The sequence below is a fragment of the Pygocentrus nattereri genome, chromosome 29, assembly GCF_015220715.1.
Source record: "Pygocentrus nattereri isolate fPygNat1 chromosome 29, fPygNat1.pri, whole genome shotgun sequence".
Taxonomy (NCBI): domain Eukaryota; kingdom Metazoa; phylum Chordata; class Actinopteri; order Characiformes; family Serrasalmidae; genus Pygocentrus; species Pygocentrus nattereri.
The window spans coordinates 1,764,788-1,787,287 of record NC_051239.1 but is presented as its reverse complement, the minus strand read 5'-3'; the positions used below and the strand labels follow the sequence as shown (position 1 = coordinate 1,787,287).

Below are 22,500 nucleotides of genomic sequence, written 5' to 3'. Positions count from 1 at the left end.
CTGATGGCAAAGCTGGCAGTCCACTGGCGTTTTGCTCAGCGTTTTCCGGGCGGTCCACCGGTGGTTAAGCAGCGTATTAGACAAAATTCCACTTGTCATCACTCATTTTCCCTCACAGTCCAATTTACTCATTTTCCTTCCTTCGTTTCTTTAGTTATTCTTTGGTAAATCATTTGAATCCAGCTCAGCAACATTTTCTGTGAAGTCATTTTACATCAGGCATGATGACGTCATGACTTTTCCTCTTTTGAACAAACTCACTTGCATTGAGAGACGAAGGGTCTCCGAATTAAATCGGCCACAGCTTCCTTATCCCTCAACTGATTTCCAGCAAATTCGTTTTGTTATAATCCTCAGACTCGGACTAATCTAGGCTTTAATAACTGATCATGCTCATCAGCTGTCTGGGCCAGCTGGAACGTATTCAGTCTGCACCTGATGTGAGTTTACACACATCAGCAAATCCATCAACATGTGAATCGCTTCCCATCTCAATACACATAAAATACAAGAAACCCCTCAAAACACGCCAAATGCACCATTTAAGGTGGAACGAGAAGATTCGAACAAGATGCTGGCTGAGGCACTATTTAAGGTGGAACGGGAAAATTCGAACACGATGCTGGCTGATGCACTATTTAAGGTGGAACGGGAAAATTCGAACACGATGCTGGCTGAGGCACTATTTAAGGTGGAACTGGATGATTCGAACAAGATGCTGGCTGATGCACCATTTAAGGCGGAATGGGAAAATACGAACAAGATGCTGGCTGACACACTATTTAAGGCAGAATGGGAAAATTCAAACAAGATGCTGGCTGATGCACCATTTAAGGTGGAACGGGATGATTCGAACAAGATGCTGGCTGACGCACTATTTAAGGCAGAACAGGAAAATTCGAACAAGATGCTGGCTGACGCACTATTTAAGGCAGAATGGGAAAATTCGAACAAGATGCTGGCTGATGCACCATTTAAGGTGGAACGGAAGAAAAATGAACAAGAAGCTGACTGACGAACCACTTATAGTGGAACGGGAAAATTCGACCTGGCAAAGCTGCCTTCAGTTTTGCATGAGAAGATGCTAACACTAATTTGTTATGAATAACTCCATGGATTAAGGAATGCTATGACGTACAGCGACAAAGCTTTAAACATCTTCTACACAAATTTAAGGTCCTCTAAGTAGACTGTTAAATAAGCTTAACATAAAACCAGACGAAAAACTGTCACAACAACAGGTTCACCAACCACACGACCACATCTACACATAAACATCACACAGACACGAGCGTGGATCACTGCGTTCCCTCCGTTACATAATCCTATCCCACTTTCTGAGAGCGATATTCCTGGAATAGTGGAATTGTGGACAGTATATTTCTTAAAACTGCCGCTCTGTAATGGCACCGAATGCAGTCCAGCAGAGATGTTGACCTCCCTAAACTGACGGCGCCGCTGACGTGCCTGACTGAGCCCAACACGGCATCTAGGTCTGCAGATCTACTACCAGCATCTACTATTGTTGGCCTCATAGCTCCTGTGCTAAGACATCCCACTCTGAGACTACAGGCTGCCGCAGCGTTCATCAGCATTCGACACGAGAAGGAACCAAACACCTGGCAAAAGTAGAACTAGGAGAAGAAGCAGAAGTAAAAATGTGGTTTTGCAGAAATATCGTCCGCTGATCACTGGTGATGAATTAAAATCTGCATCCTCTTTACTTGCCCCGATATCCGCGGCCTGTTGTGTGCAGATTAGTGAAGTGCAGTGCAGGCTGAGGAGCTCAAAGAGGCCTGTCCGGAAGTGGAAATAAAACTGTTGTACTCTGTTTATATCACAGCTATAATATTATCACAGTGCTGTTTCCACAGGATAACCACATGGCAGATGCCTGCCATGTATAAAGTGCAGAGGTGTGAAATACATGAGCAGCTCATAAATTCTGTATCTCATTCAGATTGTGTGCTGAAGTAGAGGCCACAAAGTGGTGCATATGTCTTGTGTTTTTAGGGGATGGTGATTCGACTACCAGTGAACTCGTCTTGTTATGACCCTTTTCTTAAGTTTTGCCCAAAAGTGTCTTTGCTTTTGTTGCATATTAGACGTTATAGCACAGTAATAGGTACACAAGACTAAAAACTCAGGTTTTTGCAGTTACAAGCTGATGGGCTACCAACACTGCCGTTTACAGCATCTGCAGTCGTAGGTTTATTAAGCTATATGCTCGTGGCGTGCAGCTGCCTGCTCTGCACACAGTGATAAACCACAAGCCTTTCAGCATCGCACAATTAGGCACTTCCTGCAGGCCCCAGAGTGGCCGCTCCACCGGCAGAAAGGAAAACAGCTATAATAATTTATTAATATAAAAAAGTTAAATATTTGTTGCCCATAACCAGAGGCCGGCATCACGCAGCTCCGGAGCCACAGCTGAATCAGATCAGTAGGTAATAATAAAATAATCCTCCTCTACAGTAAAATAAAGCTCTGCTGATCCTTCAACACAGTTTAACAGTAAATGGTTAATTCAGAACAGAAAAGCACTTGCAGGCACAGAAGACGTGTTTCAACATTACGTAAATATAGTTTTAATACACATTAGTTATAATACCTGTTTTATAGTGTGTGTAAGGATTTATGTAACCATGTTGTTTAAAAGTGGACTGAAATACATGTTTTAACTGCTGAATGTATTTAAGTGAGTTCAGTGATCCTGAAATCTAACTGCCCCTAACTGCCCCTAACGGCCCCATCTGTGATTAGATATTTTGTACGCCCCTTTTGGTTCTTGACCATGTTGAGTGGGAAAACCTCACTGACTCTCTGATCATAGTTTGAGTCTTTAAAAGCAATGATAACATCGGTTATTTTAGAAGATGTTGGCAAAGCTGCACTGCAGGGTCTGTGCACAGCAGTGAAGAACGAATGGGAAACAGTATCTGGAGATCAGGCCGGTGTGAAGTGAGCACCTCTAATCAAACCAATAAGCTGCCTTAACCTCCCCTTCCTCCTCACATAAAGACAAAAGAACAGTCATTGGCATTTATTTGATAAGCTTATTTTATCTTTTAGGTTTGTATTTCTAAGTATTTTCAGGAAAACTAAAACAGAACGCTGCATCTTCATAACTTTACAGGAGAAGGAGGAAAGCATTCTGAACCTGTAGTGAAAGTTAATGGAACCACATTTTTGGTTCGTCATTTTGGACCGGTTCTGTTGATCCGGTCACCATGAAATTTGAACCCAATGTAAAGTGTGACTGGGGTTTTAGTTTATGGAAGAAAGTAAAATACAGTAACACTGGAGGTGACGATACCGAGTAATGTTATAAGTGAACTGAAAGTTCTGCCACTCTGAACGAGGCAGCGCGAGAACATAACGAGATGGTTTAAGAAGGTCATGAAGGCCACAGGAAGAGCCACTCAGCACTCATAAAAAGTCTTAGTGGCTATTTCCTGTTTTTGACTTCATTTTTTTCACTAGCCGCCCGCAGCACAGCGTCGTCTTTGAGTTCTTCTGGCCTTTTACCGCATGAGACAATTTAAAGATGCCCATATTTGGCTGTTTTTCACTGAGACGTTGCCAAAGCTTCGCCTTTCTAGTCTAATTTAGTCTGATTAGACATGAACTACAGACTGTTTGGACGTTACAAAGTACACACAAGTTTATGTTTTGGCTTTTAATGTTCAGAAACAGTTCATATTTGGTCGCACTGTATTTGGTGTGGTGGGTGGCGTTGTCGCCTCACAGCGAGAAGGGCCTGGGTTCGATTCCCCGGCCGGGTAACCAGGGTGTTTTTCTGTGTGGAGTCTGCATGTTCTCCAGGTTCTCCGTTTTCCTTTCACAGTCCAAAGACATGCGGTCAGGCCAATTGGACATGCTAAATTGCCCCTAGGTGTGAACTTGTATGTCTGTCTGCCCTGCGATGGCAACCTGTCCAAGGTGTATCCTGCCTTCCGCCTGATGACCACTGGGATAGGCTCCAGGGAGAAGCCACTTGAAAGATGGGTGTGTATTTGAAGGCCACCTACATAGGGACCTTATAATAAGCATGAAATAATTTTTAAAAATGAAAAACAACTTTCCACAAAATGACGTACTAAACTAAAGCGACATGCTCTGAAAGTCTTTCAATGGAGAAATAGTTACTTGGATAAAAGTCCTCTATTTATATCTCCGCCTGTGTAGAAAAGTATACAATGACGGCTTCTTACTGCGGTTATGTTAATTACTGTGATAAACAGTCCCGACTAAGGAGACGTGTGTGGACATGAAAAACGTAGTTAGCTGGTCTCCTTAATGGAAATTTTCTACTTTGCCTCGAGCAGAAAACGTCCTGCCCGGCTGTTTTAGAACAGCTTCACATAGCATCTTATGTCATCTTGGCAATATTGGTGGCTTGTCATAAATACTCAGTTATTGCTTTAATTTAGCAGAATTTAAGAGCTTATTGTTGGGATATGAGGTCATTGTGAGGACAGCCTTCAAATAAAGAGAGTATTTTATACTTTACTGCATGTTTGCAGCGAATTAAACATAACCTCAGAGACACGTCCGCACATTTTACAGCACCGTTACTTGCTGAATTGAAGGTATTAGGCCAAATAAAACATAAGAAGTATCAAACATTATGGCACATTTTATATATCATGTTTTCCCAATGTATTAAATTCAGAAAATAAACAGAAAGTGTGCAGCAAAATGTGCAGAAAACTTCCATATTTAAGGGTGTTCTCTGTAGAGAGTCTGTTAACAAAACAACGGGAATTTAAAATGTAAATGTAAATGTAAAAAAAACGGGAATTTCACCCGGGTGTTCAAACATCTGTACACAACTGTAAGTAAAAAAGTAAATAAATAAAGAAAACGGTCTCAGTTGATCGCAGTGCGACAGATTAGTCAATAAATAAATAAACAAATAAATAAATAAATAAATGTCTCAATTGATCGCAGTGCGACAGATTAGTCAATAAATAAATAAATAAATAAATAAATAAATGTCTCAGTTGATCGCAGTGCGACAGATTAGTCAATAAATAAATAAATAAATAAATGTCTCAGTTGATCGCAGTGTGACAGATTAGTCAATAAATAAATAAATAAACAAATAAATAAATAAATGTCTCAGTTGATCGCAGTGTGACAGATTAGTAAATAAACAAATAAATAAATGAAGAACTGTCTCGGTTGATCGCAGTGTGATAGATGAGTAAATAAATAAATAAACAAACAAATAAATAAATAAAGAACTGTCTCAGTTGATCGCAGTGCCACAGATTAGTAAATAAACAAATAAATAAATAAAGAACTGTCTCAGTTGATCGCAGTGCCACAGATTAGTAAATAAACAAATAAATAAATGAAGAACTGTCTCAGTTGATCGCAGTGCCACAGATCAGTAAGTGAATAAAGAACGAAGTAAAGAAGTGTTGACAGATGTGTTCCTCACGTCTGTGTCTGGCTCCTCATTGTGGGTGTGAACAGACCGGGTTTGAGCTCAGATGCAGAAACAGCAGAAACACAACAGCAGCTGCACCTACAGAAACACAATGACAGGCATAAGAGCGCTGCGCACTCTCCTCCTCAGCCTCTTCGTCCCAGGTAAGAGCTCCGCTTTTCATCCCACGAACCCTCACTTACTGGAAAACATCTCACTCCGGCGCATTAACGTGGTTCAGATGATCAGAATCTGGCGCTTACAGCACACGAGAGAAATCAGGCAAGCATGAACATGAAAAAGGCTCTAAAAGCTATTAAATATTATTATTATCGTTACTGCATGTTGTCTGTACTGCTGCATGAACGCATTTCTGCAGACGTATGGGAAAAACGTGGGGCTCTGAATTCACTGGTGTGAAGGCAAATGCAGTATAAATGTGCACATTAGGACATTAATACTGTATATTAACACACCGTCTGTCTTATTAACTGCTTTCATGCATGAGTCTGTCACTTTCTCTCGATCTCCCTGTAGGGTGTGTGTGTGGATCAGACCTGACTGTGTGGCAAACTCCTGAAATAATAAACACAACAGAGGGTCAGCATGTCAACATCAGCTGCCACTTCACAGTTAAATCAACCTGGGAAGGTCTGAAGGTTGAATGGTGGAGAAATAATAAAACAGAAGTTAAACAGGAATTATTTAATATTTCTGCTCTGAACTCTATAAACCCAGAGAGCATGAACCACAGCTCAGTACTCCAGATTCCTTCAGTGCGTCTGAATCACAGCGGCATCTACTACTGTGCAGTGTTTCAGGAACTACCAATGCTTGGAGAAAAGGTTTACGGACCAGGCACAGAGCTCAGAGTGGGTGAGTTCAGTGTTTATAATTACTTTAATTAATTACAGTGATCAGAATCAGAATACTTTATTGATCCCAGAGGGAAATTGCGGAATCATATGGGAAATCACACGGCAAACAGGCAATCCAATCATTAAAAATGCTGACTGTAGAATAATGCAGTATAGAATCATCCCCTGTTTCTCATCATATGGATTAGGTTGGTTTTATATTAATACATACTGTAACAACAATTCAGTTATTTTTAATATCTAGATGTGCCAACAGATCACTCTGCAGTTACAGTTCTAGGTGCATCAGTGTTGACCTCAGTGCTGATTACTGTCTTCATCACATGTGTGGTATTCCTTATATACAGAGGTGAGTAAATTATGGATTATTATCTATAACACATAGAAAAATCCGCCGACTCCTGCGAATCAGTTTCTGACAGAAGTGACTTTTCTGCAGGTTGTTGTACGAGACCAAAACAGCAGAGCGCAGGCGGGGTAAGCACATATATCAATATTTAAATAGTTCAAATAAAACTCACTATTTAATTTCCATGTATAAAATCCACGCAAAATTTCAAAACTGCGCTCAAATGTTTTTTAAAAGTTTGCTCAAACAGGTTCTAAATTGCATCTTAAATACGGAGTTTAACTGAACTCAGGGGGTCTGAAAGGGGGTGTGTGATTGGATTTAGCGTGAATTTTATATCAAGAAAATTATTTTCATTTTTCATTTAATTCATCGTTTCAGTTTTAACTTGTGATTTTTTGTGTCCAAGCATAACATTTTTTAATCATTCAGAATCAGAATCCTTTATTGATGCCAGAGGGGAACTGCAGTTGTTACAGTTGCAACCATTTATGTAAAAGAATAAACACCTTAATAATTTAAAACAAAGATAAAAGAGAAATTTGCAACATGTACACGAGATTTAAGCTCTTATGAATACACTAAAGTGGCGCTGACTGTGATAATAAATATGAAACATCTAGTATAAAAGAGTTGAAATTATTTAAATTATCTAAATGATTCAGTCTGTTTTTATAATAATTCTTAAAGCTGTATGCAGAATTCTTGCATTATTATCAAACCGATATATTATTCATTTCTGTATATTCTGTATCTCAGGATTTGAAACTAAATAGTGACTGATAATAACTAATTTATCTCTACAAAAATGTCTAGATGTGGTATTTTTTCCAACAAGCTCAACATAAAGAAACAATAAACATGAAAAAATTGATTTTATAAAGTTTATAAAGTGATACAGAGGTAAAATATTACTTTCCTGAATATTAAATCAAACGTACTTTATCACAGTCGGCATGCTGGTCATTGAAATGATTGCGCTGGGCTGAACTGCTGTAATTAGATTTTTCTGCAATGGATCCTACCTGTCATTTCCCATCCTACTGTCATGGAATACGTGTCCTGGTAAAGTTAGGAAAAACAGCTGTTAGACAGTTTGAGTAGGATTAATTGGATTTGAATTCGATTAATGCCTTTTGAGAAGCTGTAGGCTCAGAAAGTTCCTCCGAAAACGGACTTAGTTCGGAAACATTTTGAATTCATGGTGACATTCAGGTGCATAAAACCAAATTATTTTTAAAAAACAGCAAACTGACAGAAATATTACATACAGGATGAACGAGTTCAAGCTTGCAGATGAAAAACTCGCCCTTTCATAAATTAACCTAATGAGAGAATTTACTAAGATGGAATCTGAAATTTATATCCAGTAAAAAATCCGATAGATATTTATTTAAAATGTAGAAATCTGTCAGATATTTCATATAGAGAGCAGTTAAGCTTAACAAGAGAAAATTTAAAACCAGATATGGGATTGTTACATAAATTAAATAGACATTTTTTGGGGTCATGGGTGAGCTGGTGTAGAAAAACTGTAAATGCAATGTTGAAGAGAAGCAGTTTAGACACAGAAACTGTTGCTTTAAGGTGACTGTTCTAACTAATCTGCTTTATTTCCACTGTTTCTAAGAAATAGAAGTTGGACTAAAACAGTTAGTTTTTCCATATGAGGCACTATATTTCTGCAGCACCACTAGTTTGTCTCTGAAGGCAACTTTGTTGGTTCTGAAGTTAAACGAACGTGTAAATCAGAAACCGAATACATGCCTTAAAATCTGCACAGGCTGAGGAACCATCGTCTGTCCTGTACGCCGCCCTGAACATCCGCAAGCCTCAGGACAAGAGAAACTCACAGGAGGTGAGAGATCTTCGTCTTCATGAGGTGAACGTTTTGAAGCTTGTTGGAGGTCTAATGTAGACTCTGAAACTCATGGCTGTTACAGTGAATATGAGCATTTAACCAGGTTGCGCAAGACTGAGTCTATAAAAGTAAACAAGTAAATATGAATAAATCAATATACAATAGAGAAATATTTTTATATTAAAAAAATCATTTTTTATATTGAAAAAGTAGATATCATTCATTTGTTTACTTTTTTGTCATTTTTTTTTCCCAGGTCAGTCCTCAGCCAGACGTGGGGGGTCCGGCAGACGCGGAGGGTCCGACAGACAGCGAGGTTTTATACTCAGACGTCCGCATTAAAAAAAAATAGAAACAGGGACAGACGCCGCTCTCAGACACAACATGACGCTCTCACTGTGTCCGGCGTTTCTGACGACGGAACTATTTTAAAGCAAATTGTGAAATATGTACATAAACCAAAACGGCCTAGAAGCGATTATTAATGTGGATCAGCACAGAAACTGGCCTGACTCCTCTGGACAGTCACTCATTTCACTTAGAAACATCTTTACTGAATAAAAAGTTTGAGTCTTTTGTATGAATTTGTGTTTTGGGTTTATTTTCTTCTGACGGCAACATCTGGAATGTGAAACCAATGATAGACAGACAGAAATAGACTTTTCCCCCTAAATATTAGGCATTCATGAAATGAAAGTTTCATTTTTGTTACTTTTTCATATTAACCATTAATTTTTTCTTGTGAGGGTCATTTTTAATACATTGACATAAATCAGTGATCATGTAGCTATAAGGTCATTTATAGGACTACGTGTTTAAACTGTTACTGGTTTAAAGTAAATAACTCCTAATGTTGATGTCACTTAAATCTGGTTTCTCTTTAAGCAAAATAATATGTAAATTAAGGAAATGAATGTGATATTCTTAATGCAGTATGTTGCCAGAAATCCTTTCCTATTTTTGAGTTTTATTAAATACAGTCATCTGAACTATATTTAATTCAGTATAAATGAACGTACAGGGTGAGTCAAAAGCCACAGGACACTGTTTTATTTTACTTTTTTATTTTATTATCTCTGGTCCTCTCAAACAGATTGTCTATGCTGAGAAAATGCACAAAAACACCGCCTTCAGCACCGCATCGTGGAGGCTTGTGACAGCATAAAAATAAAAGATAAAACGGTGTCCTGAGACTTTTGACTCACCCTGGACTAAATTGATTATGTATATTGTGTATCTGCAGACTGTAAAGTCTTTTGCCTAAATAAGGGGCTCCAGATCACATGCCTTCCATTGTTCAGCAGACATTGGAGATGGGCACCTGCATCCAGAAGGATCTGTTGTACATTCTTAAACTCTAATAAACAGCAGAAACCCAAAGTCTTAGATGACTTTAGGATGATAAATATTCATTTAAATTACATAAACATTCATTTCACAAGCCCCAAGATCTTCCAGACCCAAGCCTCCAGCCCTAAACCCCCAAACCCAAGCTCTAAACTCTACAGTCCAAGCTCTCTAAGCCCCAAGACTCAGGTTCCATGACCCAAGCTTTAAGATCCAAGACCTAAGCTCCATGACTACAGCTCCAAGACACTAGATTCAAGCTCTAAGCCCCAAGCTCTAATATCCAAGACCTAAGCTCCATGACCACAGCTCCAAGACACTAGATTCAAGCTCTAAGCCCCAAGCTAAAGATCCTAGACCTAAGCTCCATGACCAAAGCTCCAAGACACAAGATTCAAGCTCTAAGCCCCAAGCTAAAGATCCTAGACCTAAGCTCCACGACCTAAACTCTGAGATGCAAGCCTCACAGCCCAAGCTCTGAGGCCCCAAGCCCTCGTTCTATGACCTAAGCCCAGTCAAAACCACAGCCCTAAATAAACACCAAACACCAAGCTCCCAGTGCTGCCGTGTACTAGTGTGTAGCGTGACAGCAGTGTTGTTTATGCCGCTGTGCCTGGCTCCTCACTGTGGGTGCGAACAGACTGAGCATTTGAACTCAGATGTAGGAAATGCAGCACAGAACATTCTAGAAAACACCAGAACAGCAGCTGCACTTACAGACACACCATGACAAACACAAACACCCTGTACAAACTGCTCTGCCTCCTCATCACTGGTAAGAACCGATCCTCACTTCTCATTACATTTTTAATGTAATTATAATAAATCATTTCAACATTTAGTTCTTATTACTTTTCCTCTTAGATCGGCTTAAAAAAGTTGAATTCCTAATAGATGTTTAAATCAAATATCTGCATAATTAACTGGTTAAGATGTCGTTCAGAGCGGTTTGGTGTGAAACGTTCCGTTCTAGATAAACGGAATCAGAGCCGTTCCCAGTGGTGGTGATGGGAACCAGACGTCCCTCTAAAAGCTCCTACAGAAAGTTCCTACATGAGCTGGTTCTGAATTCACTGCCTGATGACTGAGACGCTGTTTTATGAGAGTTTAGAGAACTTCAACTCCATTCATGGTGGAGGGAGACATGCAGGGCGCTGTGCGGCAAAATAGTCCCCAAAGAAAACTCAGTATTCCAGATTTTCCACTGTTTTCCATCATCAGCATTCCATATAAGCTCAGAAGACTCGTGTAGGTTCTCTGGTGGTTCTGGATGGTAAATAAAGTGTCTATATCTGTGTTGTAGTCATGGCGACGCCTGGTTCCCATCACCACCACTGTAAGGATCCATCCTCAGTGTAACTGCCTACAATAGCAGTGCATATTTTCATGTAGTACACCTTTCGTTTTGGTTCATACCGCCAAGGACATTAAGAATGTAGGCGGAACTATATGTCTGCAAAGGTTTCCGGGGGGACCCATTATATGCACGGATATATACAAGTAGTAGAAAGTTCGGTTGTCACAGCTTTCTGAAGTTATGGCCAAGTGTTAAAAGGTGTTTAATCTGTTCAAGAAACACTCCAAAGGAAGCTATTCCCTCCCTGTGTTATTTAATGCAGCCAATGAGGTTTGTGTTCTGTTTCTATATGTTATTTGGTATAAGTGAAGTTGAAATATTGCATTGCTGCTAATGTCGCTAATAGGCACATAGCTAAACCTTCATGTAAACCTTAAGTTAAACCGTTTCTAATACAAATGGATATTTGTATGCAATTTCGTCATATATGTTGAACTAAGGATATGTTAATGTGGTTTAAAACGAAGATAAAGGTTCATATTGAACAAGGACAAACATTGACAAGGACAAAGAGCTAATTCATAATGAATAAATAACCATTGTTAGTTCTACAACACAAGAAATATTTCTTTGTATAAGTTTACATTTATTTCATAGTTAAAGGGTATTATATTGGAGTTTAAATAAGCCATTTATGCACAATTGTACATTTGTTTTTATCTTATTGGTTTTTGCTTGTGTAATTCTGTATTACAGTTCTCACGTTTAGGAATAAATCCTAATCAGTGATGTTAAGAACAGTTGTGCTGTCATCATTATATCAGAGGGAGGCACAGTGAGAACTCAATGCTCCAGAGGACAGCACCAGAGAGCAGTGATTTACAGTAACAAGAAAGGATGTCTGAGATTGAAAGAGAGTCTGTAGATATGCATACGCAGCAGAGCTGTACGGACATGAACCCACAGCCAAGTGACAGAGATGAGCTGCAGCTTCACGCAGACATGCCTTCACCAGTAACTGGTGGAGCAAGTGGCTATGACTTTGTTCCTCCACAAGTGCCGAATAGAGACCAAAGAGTCCGCAAGATGTCGGAAAAGGGTCAAGAACTGCACGATGAGCAAGTAAAAAGAATTGCACGTCGTTTCAGTGTGTGCTATGAAAGGTGGAAGGAGGTCACAAAGAAAGCCAACCAAATGCTAAGTGATCAATGCTCAGCCGACCTACTGAATGAACATGTCACTAAAGTAAATGATGCTTCAAGGAGTGTGAATGCTGTTTATGAAGAGTTGCGACGGAAGAGTGTTCCTGACAATGACACACGCCGTAGAGTTGACACCTGTGAAACAGTGACACAGAGGATTGTTAAGCAAGCAATGGCAATTTTAGACACAATAAATGGTCACGGGGATGAAGAACAAGGTGGTGATGAGACAAGGTCCACCAAGAAGAGCATCAGCTCTCACAGTACTAAGGCTTCTACTCATTCCCGTCTAACTTCTGCCAGCAGAAAGAGTGCAGCTGCCGAAGTTGCCGCCAATGAAGCCACCCTACAAGTACTGCTGGAGCAAGAACATCATATTGAAGAATTGCAGAGGCTGGAAGCTGAAGCTGCCCAGCTAAAGGCTAAACAGGAGGCTGAGATTGCAGAGAGACAAAGACTGCTAGAAGCCAAACGCAGAGAAATAGAACGTTTCGAGACAATTAAGAAACTAAAGGCTGCCAAGGCACGACAGCAAGTATATGAACAGAGCGAGAGCTCACGTCAAACATCTAAACAGAGTCAATGCTCCGATGACGACATAAATGAGCTGCTCCATAAATCTGTTCCTGTGAGGATTAAAGAGAAAGTCAAGCAGGAACTAAGCCCAACACAGCACCATTCTCCACCACAAGCTGTAATGCATCCAGCTGAAGACAACACAGCAGCTCTTGTTAGAGCACTCACAGAATCCATTAATGCTAGCCGCATGCCTGTACCTGAACCAACAATGTTCAGCGGTGACCCACTCAGATTCCATGACTGGAAGGTTTCCTTTCAGACCCTCATTGACAGGAAGAGCATACCAGCTGAAGAAAAGATATACTATCTACGCAAGTATGTGGGTGGATCTGCGAAGAAAGCCATAGAGAGCTACTTCCTACTAGGCACTAAATCAGCCTACCTTGCAGCATGGTGCATCCTGGAGGAGCGATACGGTAGTCCGTTCCTCATCGCCAAGGCTTTCAGAGATAAGATTGATGCATGGCCCAAGATAAGTGCTAAAGGCAGTCTGGAACTTCAAGAATTTGTTGACTTCCTTCGCAGCTGTGAGTCCGCAATGCCTCAAATCAAAAGTCTTGAAGTGCTAAATGACTACAATGAGAACCAGAAAATACTTGCTAAACTTCCAGACTGGTTGACTTCAAGGTGGAACCGAAAGGTCATGGAAGTGGAGGAAGAAAGTCAAACATTCCCAAGCTTCAGCCAGTTTGTCCAGTTCCTCACACGGGAGGCCAAGATTGCATGCAATCCAATCACATCTCTCCATGCACTGAAACCAAGTGAAGGAGAGAAGGGTAAAGTTTTAAAGAACAGAAGTCCTGGAGCGAAGGCCTTGGCAACGAGCGCAAATGAGAAAGCCAATGCCACATGCTGTGTCTTCTGTGAGAAGGTAGGGCACGGTCTGTCTGAGTGTCGTAAGTTCATAAGGAAGGCAATCACAGAACGACTAAAGTTCGTCCAAGAGAAGAAGTTGTGTTTTGGCTGTCTGAAGTTTGGCCATCGTTCCAAAGACTGTGGAGACAGGAACATCTGTAGGTTGTGTGAGAAAGGACATCCGACATGCCTCCATGATAATCGTACAAAGGAAGAAAGGATGCAAGCAAGGACTGGTGGAGCTAGAGACCATGACAAGTCAAGGGAAGGGAAGGCAGATCAGCCACAAGATCTAGCACCAAGCACATCACGTGAAGCAACATCTCATAGAGTCACCCAGAATGGCAGAGACACTCATACATCCACAATAATTCCAGTGTGGGTGTCCACCATGGCAGAGCCACATAGTGAAGTTCTTGTGTATGCACTTCTTGATACGCAAAGTGACACAACTTTTATCCTTGAAGAGACTGCAAAGGCACTCAATACAAGGAGCGAACCAGTTCAGCTAAGAATCTCTACACTAGCTTCAAGAAACACAGTTGTGTCCTGTCAGAAACTCACTGGTTTACAAGTGAGAGGGTTCTATTCAGATAAGATAATCCCACTTCCAGTGACCTACTCTAGAGAGTTTATACCTGCAAACAGAAACCATATCCCTACACCAGAGACGGCAAAGGTATGGTCTCATCTTGAACATATTGCAGACGAGATTGCTCCTCAGCAAAGCTGTGACATCGGCTTGCTAATTGGCTACAATTGTCCTCAAGCTCTTGTACCAAGACAAGTGCTGCCCGGTGAAGACAATCAACCCTTTGGACAGAGAACAGACTTGGGATGGAGTGTGGTCGGCTACGGTGATCCATGCCTGAACTTTGGAGATGCAATTGGAGTAAGCCATCAAGTCATAGTGAAGCAAGTGATGCCAGGTCTTCAGTCCTCATCAGACCTCACAGGTGAAGTGCATTACATCTGTAGAACACAGATCAAAGAAGTAATTTTACCCGCAGATGTCATCAAGGTACTGGAATCTGACTTCGCTGAAAGAGCTTCCGAAACTGACCATGTCTCTCAAGAAGATCTCAGATTCTTATCAAAATTGAAGCAGGGAATTGTACATAAAAGTGATGGTCATTATGAAATGCCTTTACCATTTAAAGGTGACAGACCCAACTTACCTGATAACAAGGTGTGTGCCATCCATCGTCTCAAGTGTCTGGAAAGAAAACTGAGAAGGAATGAGCAGTATAATAAAGACTACAAGGCCTTCATGAATGAGACCATAATCCGTGGAGATGCAGAAAGGGTCGCAGAAGAAGACATCCACAAAGGTCCAGTGTGGTATATCCCGCATCATGGGGTGTATCATCCCCAAAAGCCTGGGAGGATACGAGTGGTCTTTGATTGCTCAGCCAAGTTTCAAGGGACGTCCTTGAACGACCATCTCTTGACAGGTCCAGAGCTGACAAACACATTGGTGGGAGTTCTGCTTCGCTTTCGAAGAGGCCAGGTTGCAGTCATGTGTGACATTGAGCGAATGTTTCACCAGTTCCACGTGAAACCAGAAGACCAAGATTATCTTCGGTTCCTTTGGTGGGAAAATGGAAGTCTTGACGTCCAACCCTCCACCTATCGAATGAAGGTCCATCTGTTCGGTGCAGCTTCATCACCTGGCTGTGCCAACTATGCACTCAAACACATCGCAGCTGAAGGAGAAGGATACTTCAGTGATGACACCATCAAATTCATACAGCGGAACTTTTACGTTGACGATGGCTTGACGAGTGTAACATCCACGAAAGAAGCAATCCAGCTGGTGAAAGAAGCAAGAGAGCTTTGCAGCACAGGCAACCTCAGACTGCACAAGTTCATTTCTAATAGCAAGGAAGTCCTTGCCACCATTCCTAAAGAAAAATGTGCTGAAGCTGCAACAGACAAAGATTTGGCACTTGGTGAACTGCAGATAGAAAGAGCCCTTGGTGTGCAGTGGTGCGTGACTTCTGATGAGTTTCAGTTCAGAGTGGTCATCAAAGACAAACCATTTACCCGAAGAGGAGTTTTGTCCACAGTTGCTTCAGTCTTTGATCCGCTCGGATTTGTGGCACCCTTCATTCTAGTTGGAAAGCAGATCCTACAGCAGATGTGTAGGGATAAGATCAGCTGGGATGATACCTTACCTGATGACCTGCGACTTCAGTGGGAATGTTGGCTCAGAGATCTACAAACCCTGGTTAATGTTAAGATCCCAAGATGCTACGTTCCAGCAAGCTTCAATGTACAGTATTATGAGCTTCACCATTTCTCCGATGCCAGTGTGTCGGGCTATGGTGCATGCTCATATCTCAGAGCAGTCAGTGAAACAGGTGAAGTCCACTGTTCCTTAGTTACGGGGAAAGCACGAGTTGCCCCCACCAAGGTCACAACCGTGCCAAGGCTTGAACTATCGGCAGCAGTAGTAGCCGTCCGCATCAGTGACATGCTCAAAAAAGAACTGGAATTAGATTGTCTACAAGAATTCTTCTGGACTGATTCCATGGTTGTCCTTGGGTACATCAATAATGAAGCCAGAAGATTTAATGTATTTGTAGCAAATCGTGTTGAACGCATCAAGCAAAGCACAGAATCCACACAATGGAAGTATGTGGCTTCTGAAGATAATCCAGCAGACTACACCTCAAGGGGTCTAACAGTACAGCAGCTTGTATCCTCTGACTGGCTCATTGGCCCAAGGTTTCTGTGGCAGAAGGAGCTACCAAGAGGTAAAATTAAGATGGAAGAAATTTCAAGTAGTGATCCTGAACTCAAGAAGGTCCAGGTCCACAATGTTTATGCAAAGGAGACAAGGTCGTTGTTAGATCGCCTGCACAAGTTCTCTGACTGGTCCAGAATAGTAAAAGCTATTGCCAGACTCAAGCGACATGTGAAAGAAATCAAGGGTCTTCAGCCAAGGTCCTGTGAAGTCACTAGCCTAGAGGAAAGGAGAGAAGCAGAGCTGACCATAATCAAGATGGTTCAAGAAGCATTCTTCTCAAAGGAGACACAAGGTAAGGACAAGTTCAAGAAGCTTTACAGATTAAGTCCATTTCTTGATGGTCAAGGTATCCTCAGGGTGGGAGGCCGCTTAACCCATGCTGCTCTACATCCATATGTTAAGCATCCAGTGGTCCTTCCAAAGGACTGTCATGTGTCAGCATTACTCATCAAGCACCATCATGAAAGGGTGCTCCATCAGGGACGAGGAATGACGATGAATGCACTCCGATCCAATGGCATATGGATACTAGGCTGCAGCAAGGCAGTATCATCCCATGTCTATAAGTGCACGACATGCAGGAAGTTCAGAAGAAGCCCAGAACAGCAAAGGATGGCAGATCTCCCAGAAGACAGGATGGAAACCACCCCTCCATTCACCTACTGTGGCATGGATTGTTTTGGACCATTCTACATTAAAGAGGGAAGAAAGGAGCTAAAACGTTATGGGCTGTTACTTACTTGTATGTGTTCTAGAGCAGTTCACATTGAGATGCTTGACGACCTGACCACGGATGCTTTCATTAATGCTCTACGTTCATTTATCGCCATTCGTGGAATGGTACGCCAGATAAGATGTGATCAAGGGACAAACTTTGTTGGAGCTAGACGTGAGTTTGCTGAAGCACTGAAGGAGGAAGATCAGGAAAAGCTCAAGGAGCTTGGATGTGAGTTTATCATGAACACCCCAGCCTCAAGTCACATGGGTGGAGTCTGGGAAAGACAAATTCGCACCATCAAAAGTGTCTTGACATCCATCCTGGAACAGTCAGCCAGACAACTTGACTGCTCCTCGCTAAGAACATTCCTGTATGAAGTTATGGCAGTTGTCAACAGCAGACCTCTGACCACTGATTGTCTTAATGACTCATCCAGTCCAGAACCCCTTACCCCAAATCACATCTTGACAATGAAGTCAACTATTCTCGCTCCACCTCCTGGAAGGTTCATCAAGGAAGATCTTTACCTCCGCAAGAGATGGCGTCGTGTTCAGCTGTTGGCCAACCTCTTCTGGAGTCGGTGGAAAAAGGAGTACCTCCTGAACCTTCAACACAGACAGAAGTGGACAAAGGATCGCAGAGATGCAAGGGTCAGTGACGTTGTTCTCCTGCAAGAAGATACCACACCACGTAACCAGTGGAAGTTAGCTAAGGTCATCGAAGTATACCCAGGAAAGGATGGAAAGGTCAGAAGACTGAAGTTGCTTATCAGTGATTCCAACCTCGATGAGAAGGGAAAACGCGTCTCCAAACCTGTCCACCTCGAGAGACCCGTTCATAAAACGGTGACGCTGCTGGAAGCAGCCTGAAGGCCCCAATCTCTCTCTCTTTCTTTCCTTGTTTCTTCTCTCTCTGTCTCCCTCAAGGTACAGTCTGGTGAACATGCCTAGGGAGCTCAAGTCCCGAAGCTAACGTTTGTTTGTTTTCTGCATAGTAAATTTTCATTCTAAGTAACTTAGAGTAAAATCATAGATTTGGTGGGAGTGTAACTGCCTACAATAGCAGTGCATATTTTCATGTAGTACACCTTTCGTTTTGGTTCATACCGCCAAGGACATTAAGAATGTAGGCGGAACTATATGTCTGCAAAGGTTTCCGGGGGGACCCATTATATGCACGGATATATACAAGTAGTAGAAAGTTCGGTTGTCACAGCTTTCTGAAGTTATGGCCAAGTGTTAAAAGGTGTTTAATCTGTTCAAGAAACACTCCAAAGGAAGCTATTCCCTCCCTGTGTTATTTAATGCAGCCAATGAGGTTTGTGTTCTGTTTCTATATGTTATTTGGTATAAGTGAAGTTGAAATATTGCATTGCTGCTAATGTCGCTAATAGGCACATAGCTAAACCTTCATGTAAACCTTAAGTTAAACCGTTTCTAATACAAATGGATATTTGTATGCAATTTCGTCATATATGTTGAACTAAGGATATGTTAATGTGGTTTAAAACGAAGATAAAGGTTCATATTGAACAAGGACAAACATTGACAAGGACAAAGAGCTAATTCATAATGAATAAATAACCATTGTTAGTTCTACAACACAAGAAATATTTCTTTGTATAAGTTTACATTTATTTCATAGTTAAAGGGTATTATATTGGAGTTTAAATAAGCCATTTATGCACAATTGTACATTTGTTTTTATCTTATTGGTTTTTGCTTGTGTAATTCTGTATTACAGTTCTCACGTTTAGGAATAAATCCTAATCAGTGATGTTAAGAACAGTTGTGCTGTCATCATTATATCAGAGGGAGGCACACTCAGATCTCAGTCTCTCTTGTAAATTCTCCTGTATAGTTCAGATGTTTTTGGCTTGCGTTGGTGTCACTTACTATCTGAATGTCTCCCTGTAGGGTGTGTGTCTGGATCAGACCTGACTGTGTGGCAAACTCCTGAAATAATAAACGCAGCAGAGGGTCAGCATGTCAACATCAGCTGCCACTTCACAGTTAAATCAACCTGGGAACGTCTGATGGTTGAATGGTGGAGAAATAATGAAATAGAAGTTAAATGGGAAACATATGATATTTCTGCTCTGAACACTATAAACCCAGAGAGCGTGAACCACAGCTCAGTACTCCAGATTCCTTCAGTGCGTCTGAGTCACAGCGGCATCTACACCTGTACAGTGTGGCAGGATCTACCAATGCTTGGAGAAAAGGTTTACGGACCAGGCACAGAGCTCAGAGTGGGTGAGTTCAGCGTTTCATTTTACCAACATACAAATATCAATCATACGTATTGAAGACTGTTCTTTTTCAACCTTCTATAGCTGCTCCTCATTAAAGCCCAGTAGACCTCGTCTGCTACATACACAAGCCGCTGTACTTTAAGCTGTAATTAAAAATACAGTAATCTGCTGGACTTTTACATAATAACTGTAAACATAGTGCAACTGAACGTCATGCAATTAAATAACAAATATTATCAATGAATACACTCACCAAAAGTTTCCAAAAGTTTTCACTCGCCCATCCAAATCATTGAATCCAGGTGTTCCAGTCTCTTCCATGGCCACAGGTGTATAAAGCCGAGCCCCTAGGCCTGCAGACTGCTTCTACAGACATTAGTGAAAGAATGGGTCGCTCTCAGGAGCTCAGTGAATTCCAGCGTGGTGCCGTGATCGGACGCCACCTGTGCAGCAAGTCCAGTCGTGAAATTTCCTCACTGCCAACTGTCAGTGACACCGTCAGTGTCCTGCAGTTTATTCGCACAGAGCCTCTCTTAAAATCCATATATACATTTAAACATTGCTTATAATTATAAATAACAAAAATAAAAATCAGTATAACCTAAAACATGAAGTGGACGTAATATAAAAATAGTTCAAATTATTTTATTAAAACCTTTTTCAACTCTCAGCAGCCATGATATGCCATAATGCTGTTCAATACATATTAAAAGCGATGAAAAAATGAAAAGAAAACATATTAATTCAGTGAAAAATGGGTAAAGAGTGTGAAACACGAATGTAACGCACATGCGTAAAGTAATATTAGGATAAAAGTGATGTAATACGGTAAATAACACTCAGCTGATGAAATCTGATTATAGACTTCAACTCTATTTCAATATGTGGCTTTAGTCTGATTACAGAAAATATCTATTGTTATTAATATCTAGAAGTTCCTGCTTCAATAAGCTACACAGTTCCAGATATAAGAGCACCGCTGTTCATCTCACTGCTGATTGCTGTCTGCAGCGCATCTCTTCTCATCATTACATACAAATGTAAGTGAAGATGTTTTTCTTCTCTCGCTGTCATGTGAACGGCAGGGTCTGTGATTATATAACAGTGCTTAAAGGTGAACTGCGTAGTTAAACTGCCCTTCTCTGCAGTCCATCGACTGAGACCGACACAACAGAAGGAAGGCCAGGTAAGCCCAGGCCTGACGGCTATTTATCTCATTCTAACTTACATTTTAAATGAATTAATCACTGTATAAACTTTAATTAAAGGGTCAAACTTGATAGTCAACGACTTTATTACACTCTCAGAAATAAAGGTTCTAGACCGTCTCTGGGTCTGTTCCCCTCCTGTCACTGGGGTGGGACCCTCAAGGCTCCATCTCAGCACCTTCAGTCAGGGAACATAACTGAACCATAATCCACTGAAATGATCTGTTCTAAGCTGGACTGACTCCACACACCCCGCCTCGCCTCGCCTCCAGGCTTTTACTCTACTGCTCTGTTTTAAAACATTCGGTTATGAAAAGGAACAAATACCAACTTTTCACCTGGAGGAACTGATTTAAGCTCCACAACCAGACCTTAGAACCACCTCTACACGCCTAAATGCAGTGAGCTGCAGCCGTGTGATTGGCTGATCAGCTATTTGTGTTAACGAGCAACTGAACTGGTGTACCTAATAAAGTGGCCGGTGAGTGTATTTGATAAAATTGCTCAATAAAAATATGACTGGATTAAGAGACAATAAAAGGTGCTGCTATTTTTCTTTTGTTTCTTTGAACATCTGAGAATCAGTGATTTCTGGAGACAGTGCTTGTTCATGTGGTTTCCTCCCACTGATCGTGACAGTAAATCTGAACGTGAAGCTGGTTAGTCATTGTTCTCGAGTATGAACGTGTCTGTAGAATCACTCCTTCAGCTCTGAAGGAGTTTTTATTTATTTATTTATTTTTACTGGTTCTAAAATCTCGCGCGAGTCGGCCTGCAGTCTAACACAGCTCAGTAAGACACGCTGGGAAACGGAGCAGCGCTTGCAGAGAACTGAGCATCTTCAGGGAAAGGCAGCGTCTTACATCTGAAGTAGATCTGAACGCTTGCACAGTGGCTGTAGTTGTGAAGCTGACCAGTTAAACTGGTCACTCAGCTAAAGGCATTTAGCATTATTTATCTTTTTACTGTAAATAGGAAATAAGAATATTATCTTATTTCTGCAAAAGCTTTTAATTTAGTGACAAAATATATACAACACTTTTATTTATTAATAAAACTATTCTGATAATAATAATGTTAATTTTGATACTACTACTACCACAACTACTACTACTACTACTACTACTTCTATTACTACTACTACTACTACTACTACCACAACTACTACCACAACTACTACTACTACTACTACTACTTCTATTACTACTACTACTACTACTACTACCACAACTACTACCACAACTACTACTACTACTTCTATTACTACTACTACTACTACTACTACCACTTCTACCACTACTACTACTACAACTACTACCACTACTACAACTACCACTACTACCACTACTACAACTACCACTACTACCACTACCACTACTACTACTACTACTACTACTTCTATTACTACTACTACTACTACTACTACCACAACTACTACCACAACTACTACTACTACTACTACTACTTCTATTACTACTACTACTACTACTACTACCACAACTACTACCACAACTACTACTACTACTTCTATTACTACTACTACTACTACTACTACCACTTCTACCACTACTACTACTACAACTACTACCACTACTACAACTACCACTACTACCACTACTACAACTACCACTACTACCACTACCACTACTACTACTACCACTACTACTACTACTACTACTACTACTAACACTACTACCACAACCACTTCTACCACTACTACTACAACTACTACTACTACTAACACTACTACCACTACCACTTCT

The 22,500-nt window shown here is 41.0% G+C and overlaps 2 protein-coding genes across 5 annotated transcripts; both read left to right on the top strand.

The window, feature by feature from the left end:
• Window positions 1-3,914: 3,914 nt before the first annotated feature.
• Window positions 3,915-9,109, top strand: si:dkey-63d15.12. 2 transcript variants are annotated; one of them, XM_017683912.2, is made up of 6 exons: window positions 3,915-5,601; window positions 5,975-6,313; window positions 6,572-6,664; window positions 6,755-6,792; window positions 8,448-8,522; window positions 8,782-9,109. In XM_017683912.2, the coding sequence occupies exons 1-6, from the start codon at window positions 5,502-5,504 to the stop codon at window positions 8,875-8,877; spliced, it is 741 nt and encodes a 246-aa protein (XP_017539401.2). In that variant the 5' UTR covers window positions 3,915-5,501; the 3' UTR covers window positions 8,878-9,109. The 2 variants fall into 2 exon arrangements, with proteins under 2 accessions (XP_017539401.2, XP_017539400.2); XM_017683911.2 differs by having other exon boundaries at window positions 6,560-6,664.
• A 2,098-nt stretch (window positions 9,110-11,207) lies between these two features.
• LOC119262775 lies at window positions 11,208-19,538 on the top strand. 3 transcript variants are annotated; one of them, XR_005129896.1, is made up of 2 exons: window positions 11,208-18,592; window positions 19,192-19,538. XR_005129896.1 is itself a non-coding variant. In XM_037535976.1 (2 exons), exon 2 carries the CDS (start codon window positions 12,067-12,069, stop codon window positions 18,142-18,144), a length of 6,078 nt encoding a protein of 2,025 aa, XP_037391873.1. In that variant the 5' UTR covers window positions 11,208-11,499; window positions 11,926-12,066; the 3' UTR covers window positions 18,145-19,090. The 3 variants fall into 3 exon arrangements, 1 of the variants encoding a protein (XP_037391873.1); XR_005129895.1 differs by lacking the exon at window positions 19,192-19,538 and adding an exon at window positions 19,019-19,096; XM_037535976.1 differs by lacking the exon at window positions 19,192-19,538 and having other exon boundaries at window positions 11,208-11,499; window positions 11,926-19,090.
• The last annotated feature ends 2,962 nt before the right edge of the window (window positions 19,539-22,500 follow it).

What these genes read in the sequence shown, in the direction of transcription:
- si:dkey-63d15.12 (XM_017683911.2), top strand. Translation starts at nt 5,502, where the DNA reads ATGCAGAAACAGCAGAAACACAACAGCAGCTGCACCTACAGAAACACA. An exon ending in AGGCACAGAGCTCAGAGTGG is followed by an intron (nt 6,314 to 6,559) that starts GTGAGTTCAGTG and finishes TTTAATATCTAG; the next exon opens with ATGTGCCAACAGATCACTCT. An exon ending in AACAGCAGAGCGCAGGCGGG is followed by an intron (nt 6,793 to 8,447) that starts GTAAGCACATAT and finishes AAATCTGCACAG; the next exon opens with GCTGAGGAACCATCGTCTGT.
- LOC119262775 (XM_037535976.1), top strand. Translation starts at nt 12,067, where the DNA reads ATGTCTGAGATTGAAAGAGAGTCTGTAGATATGCATACGCAGCAGAGC.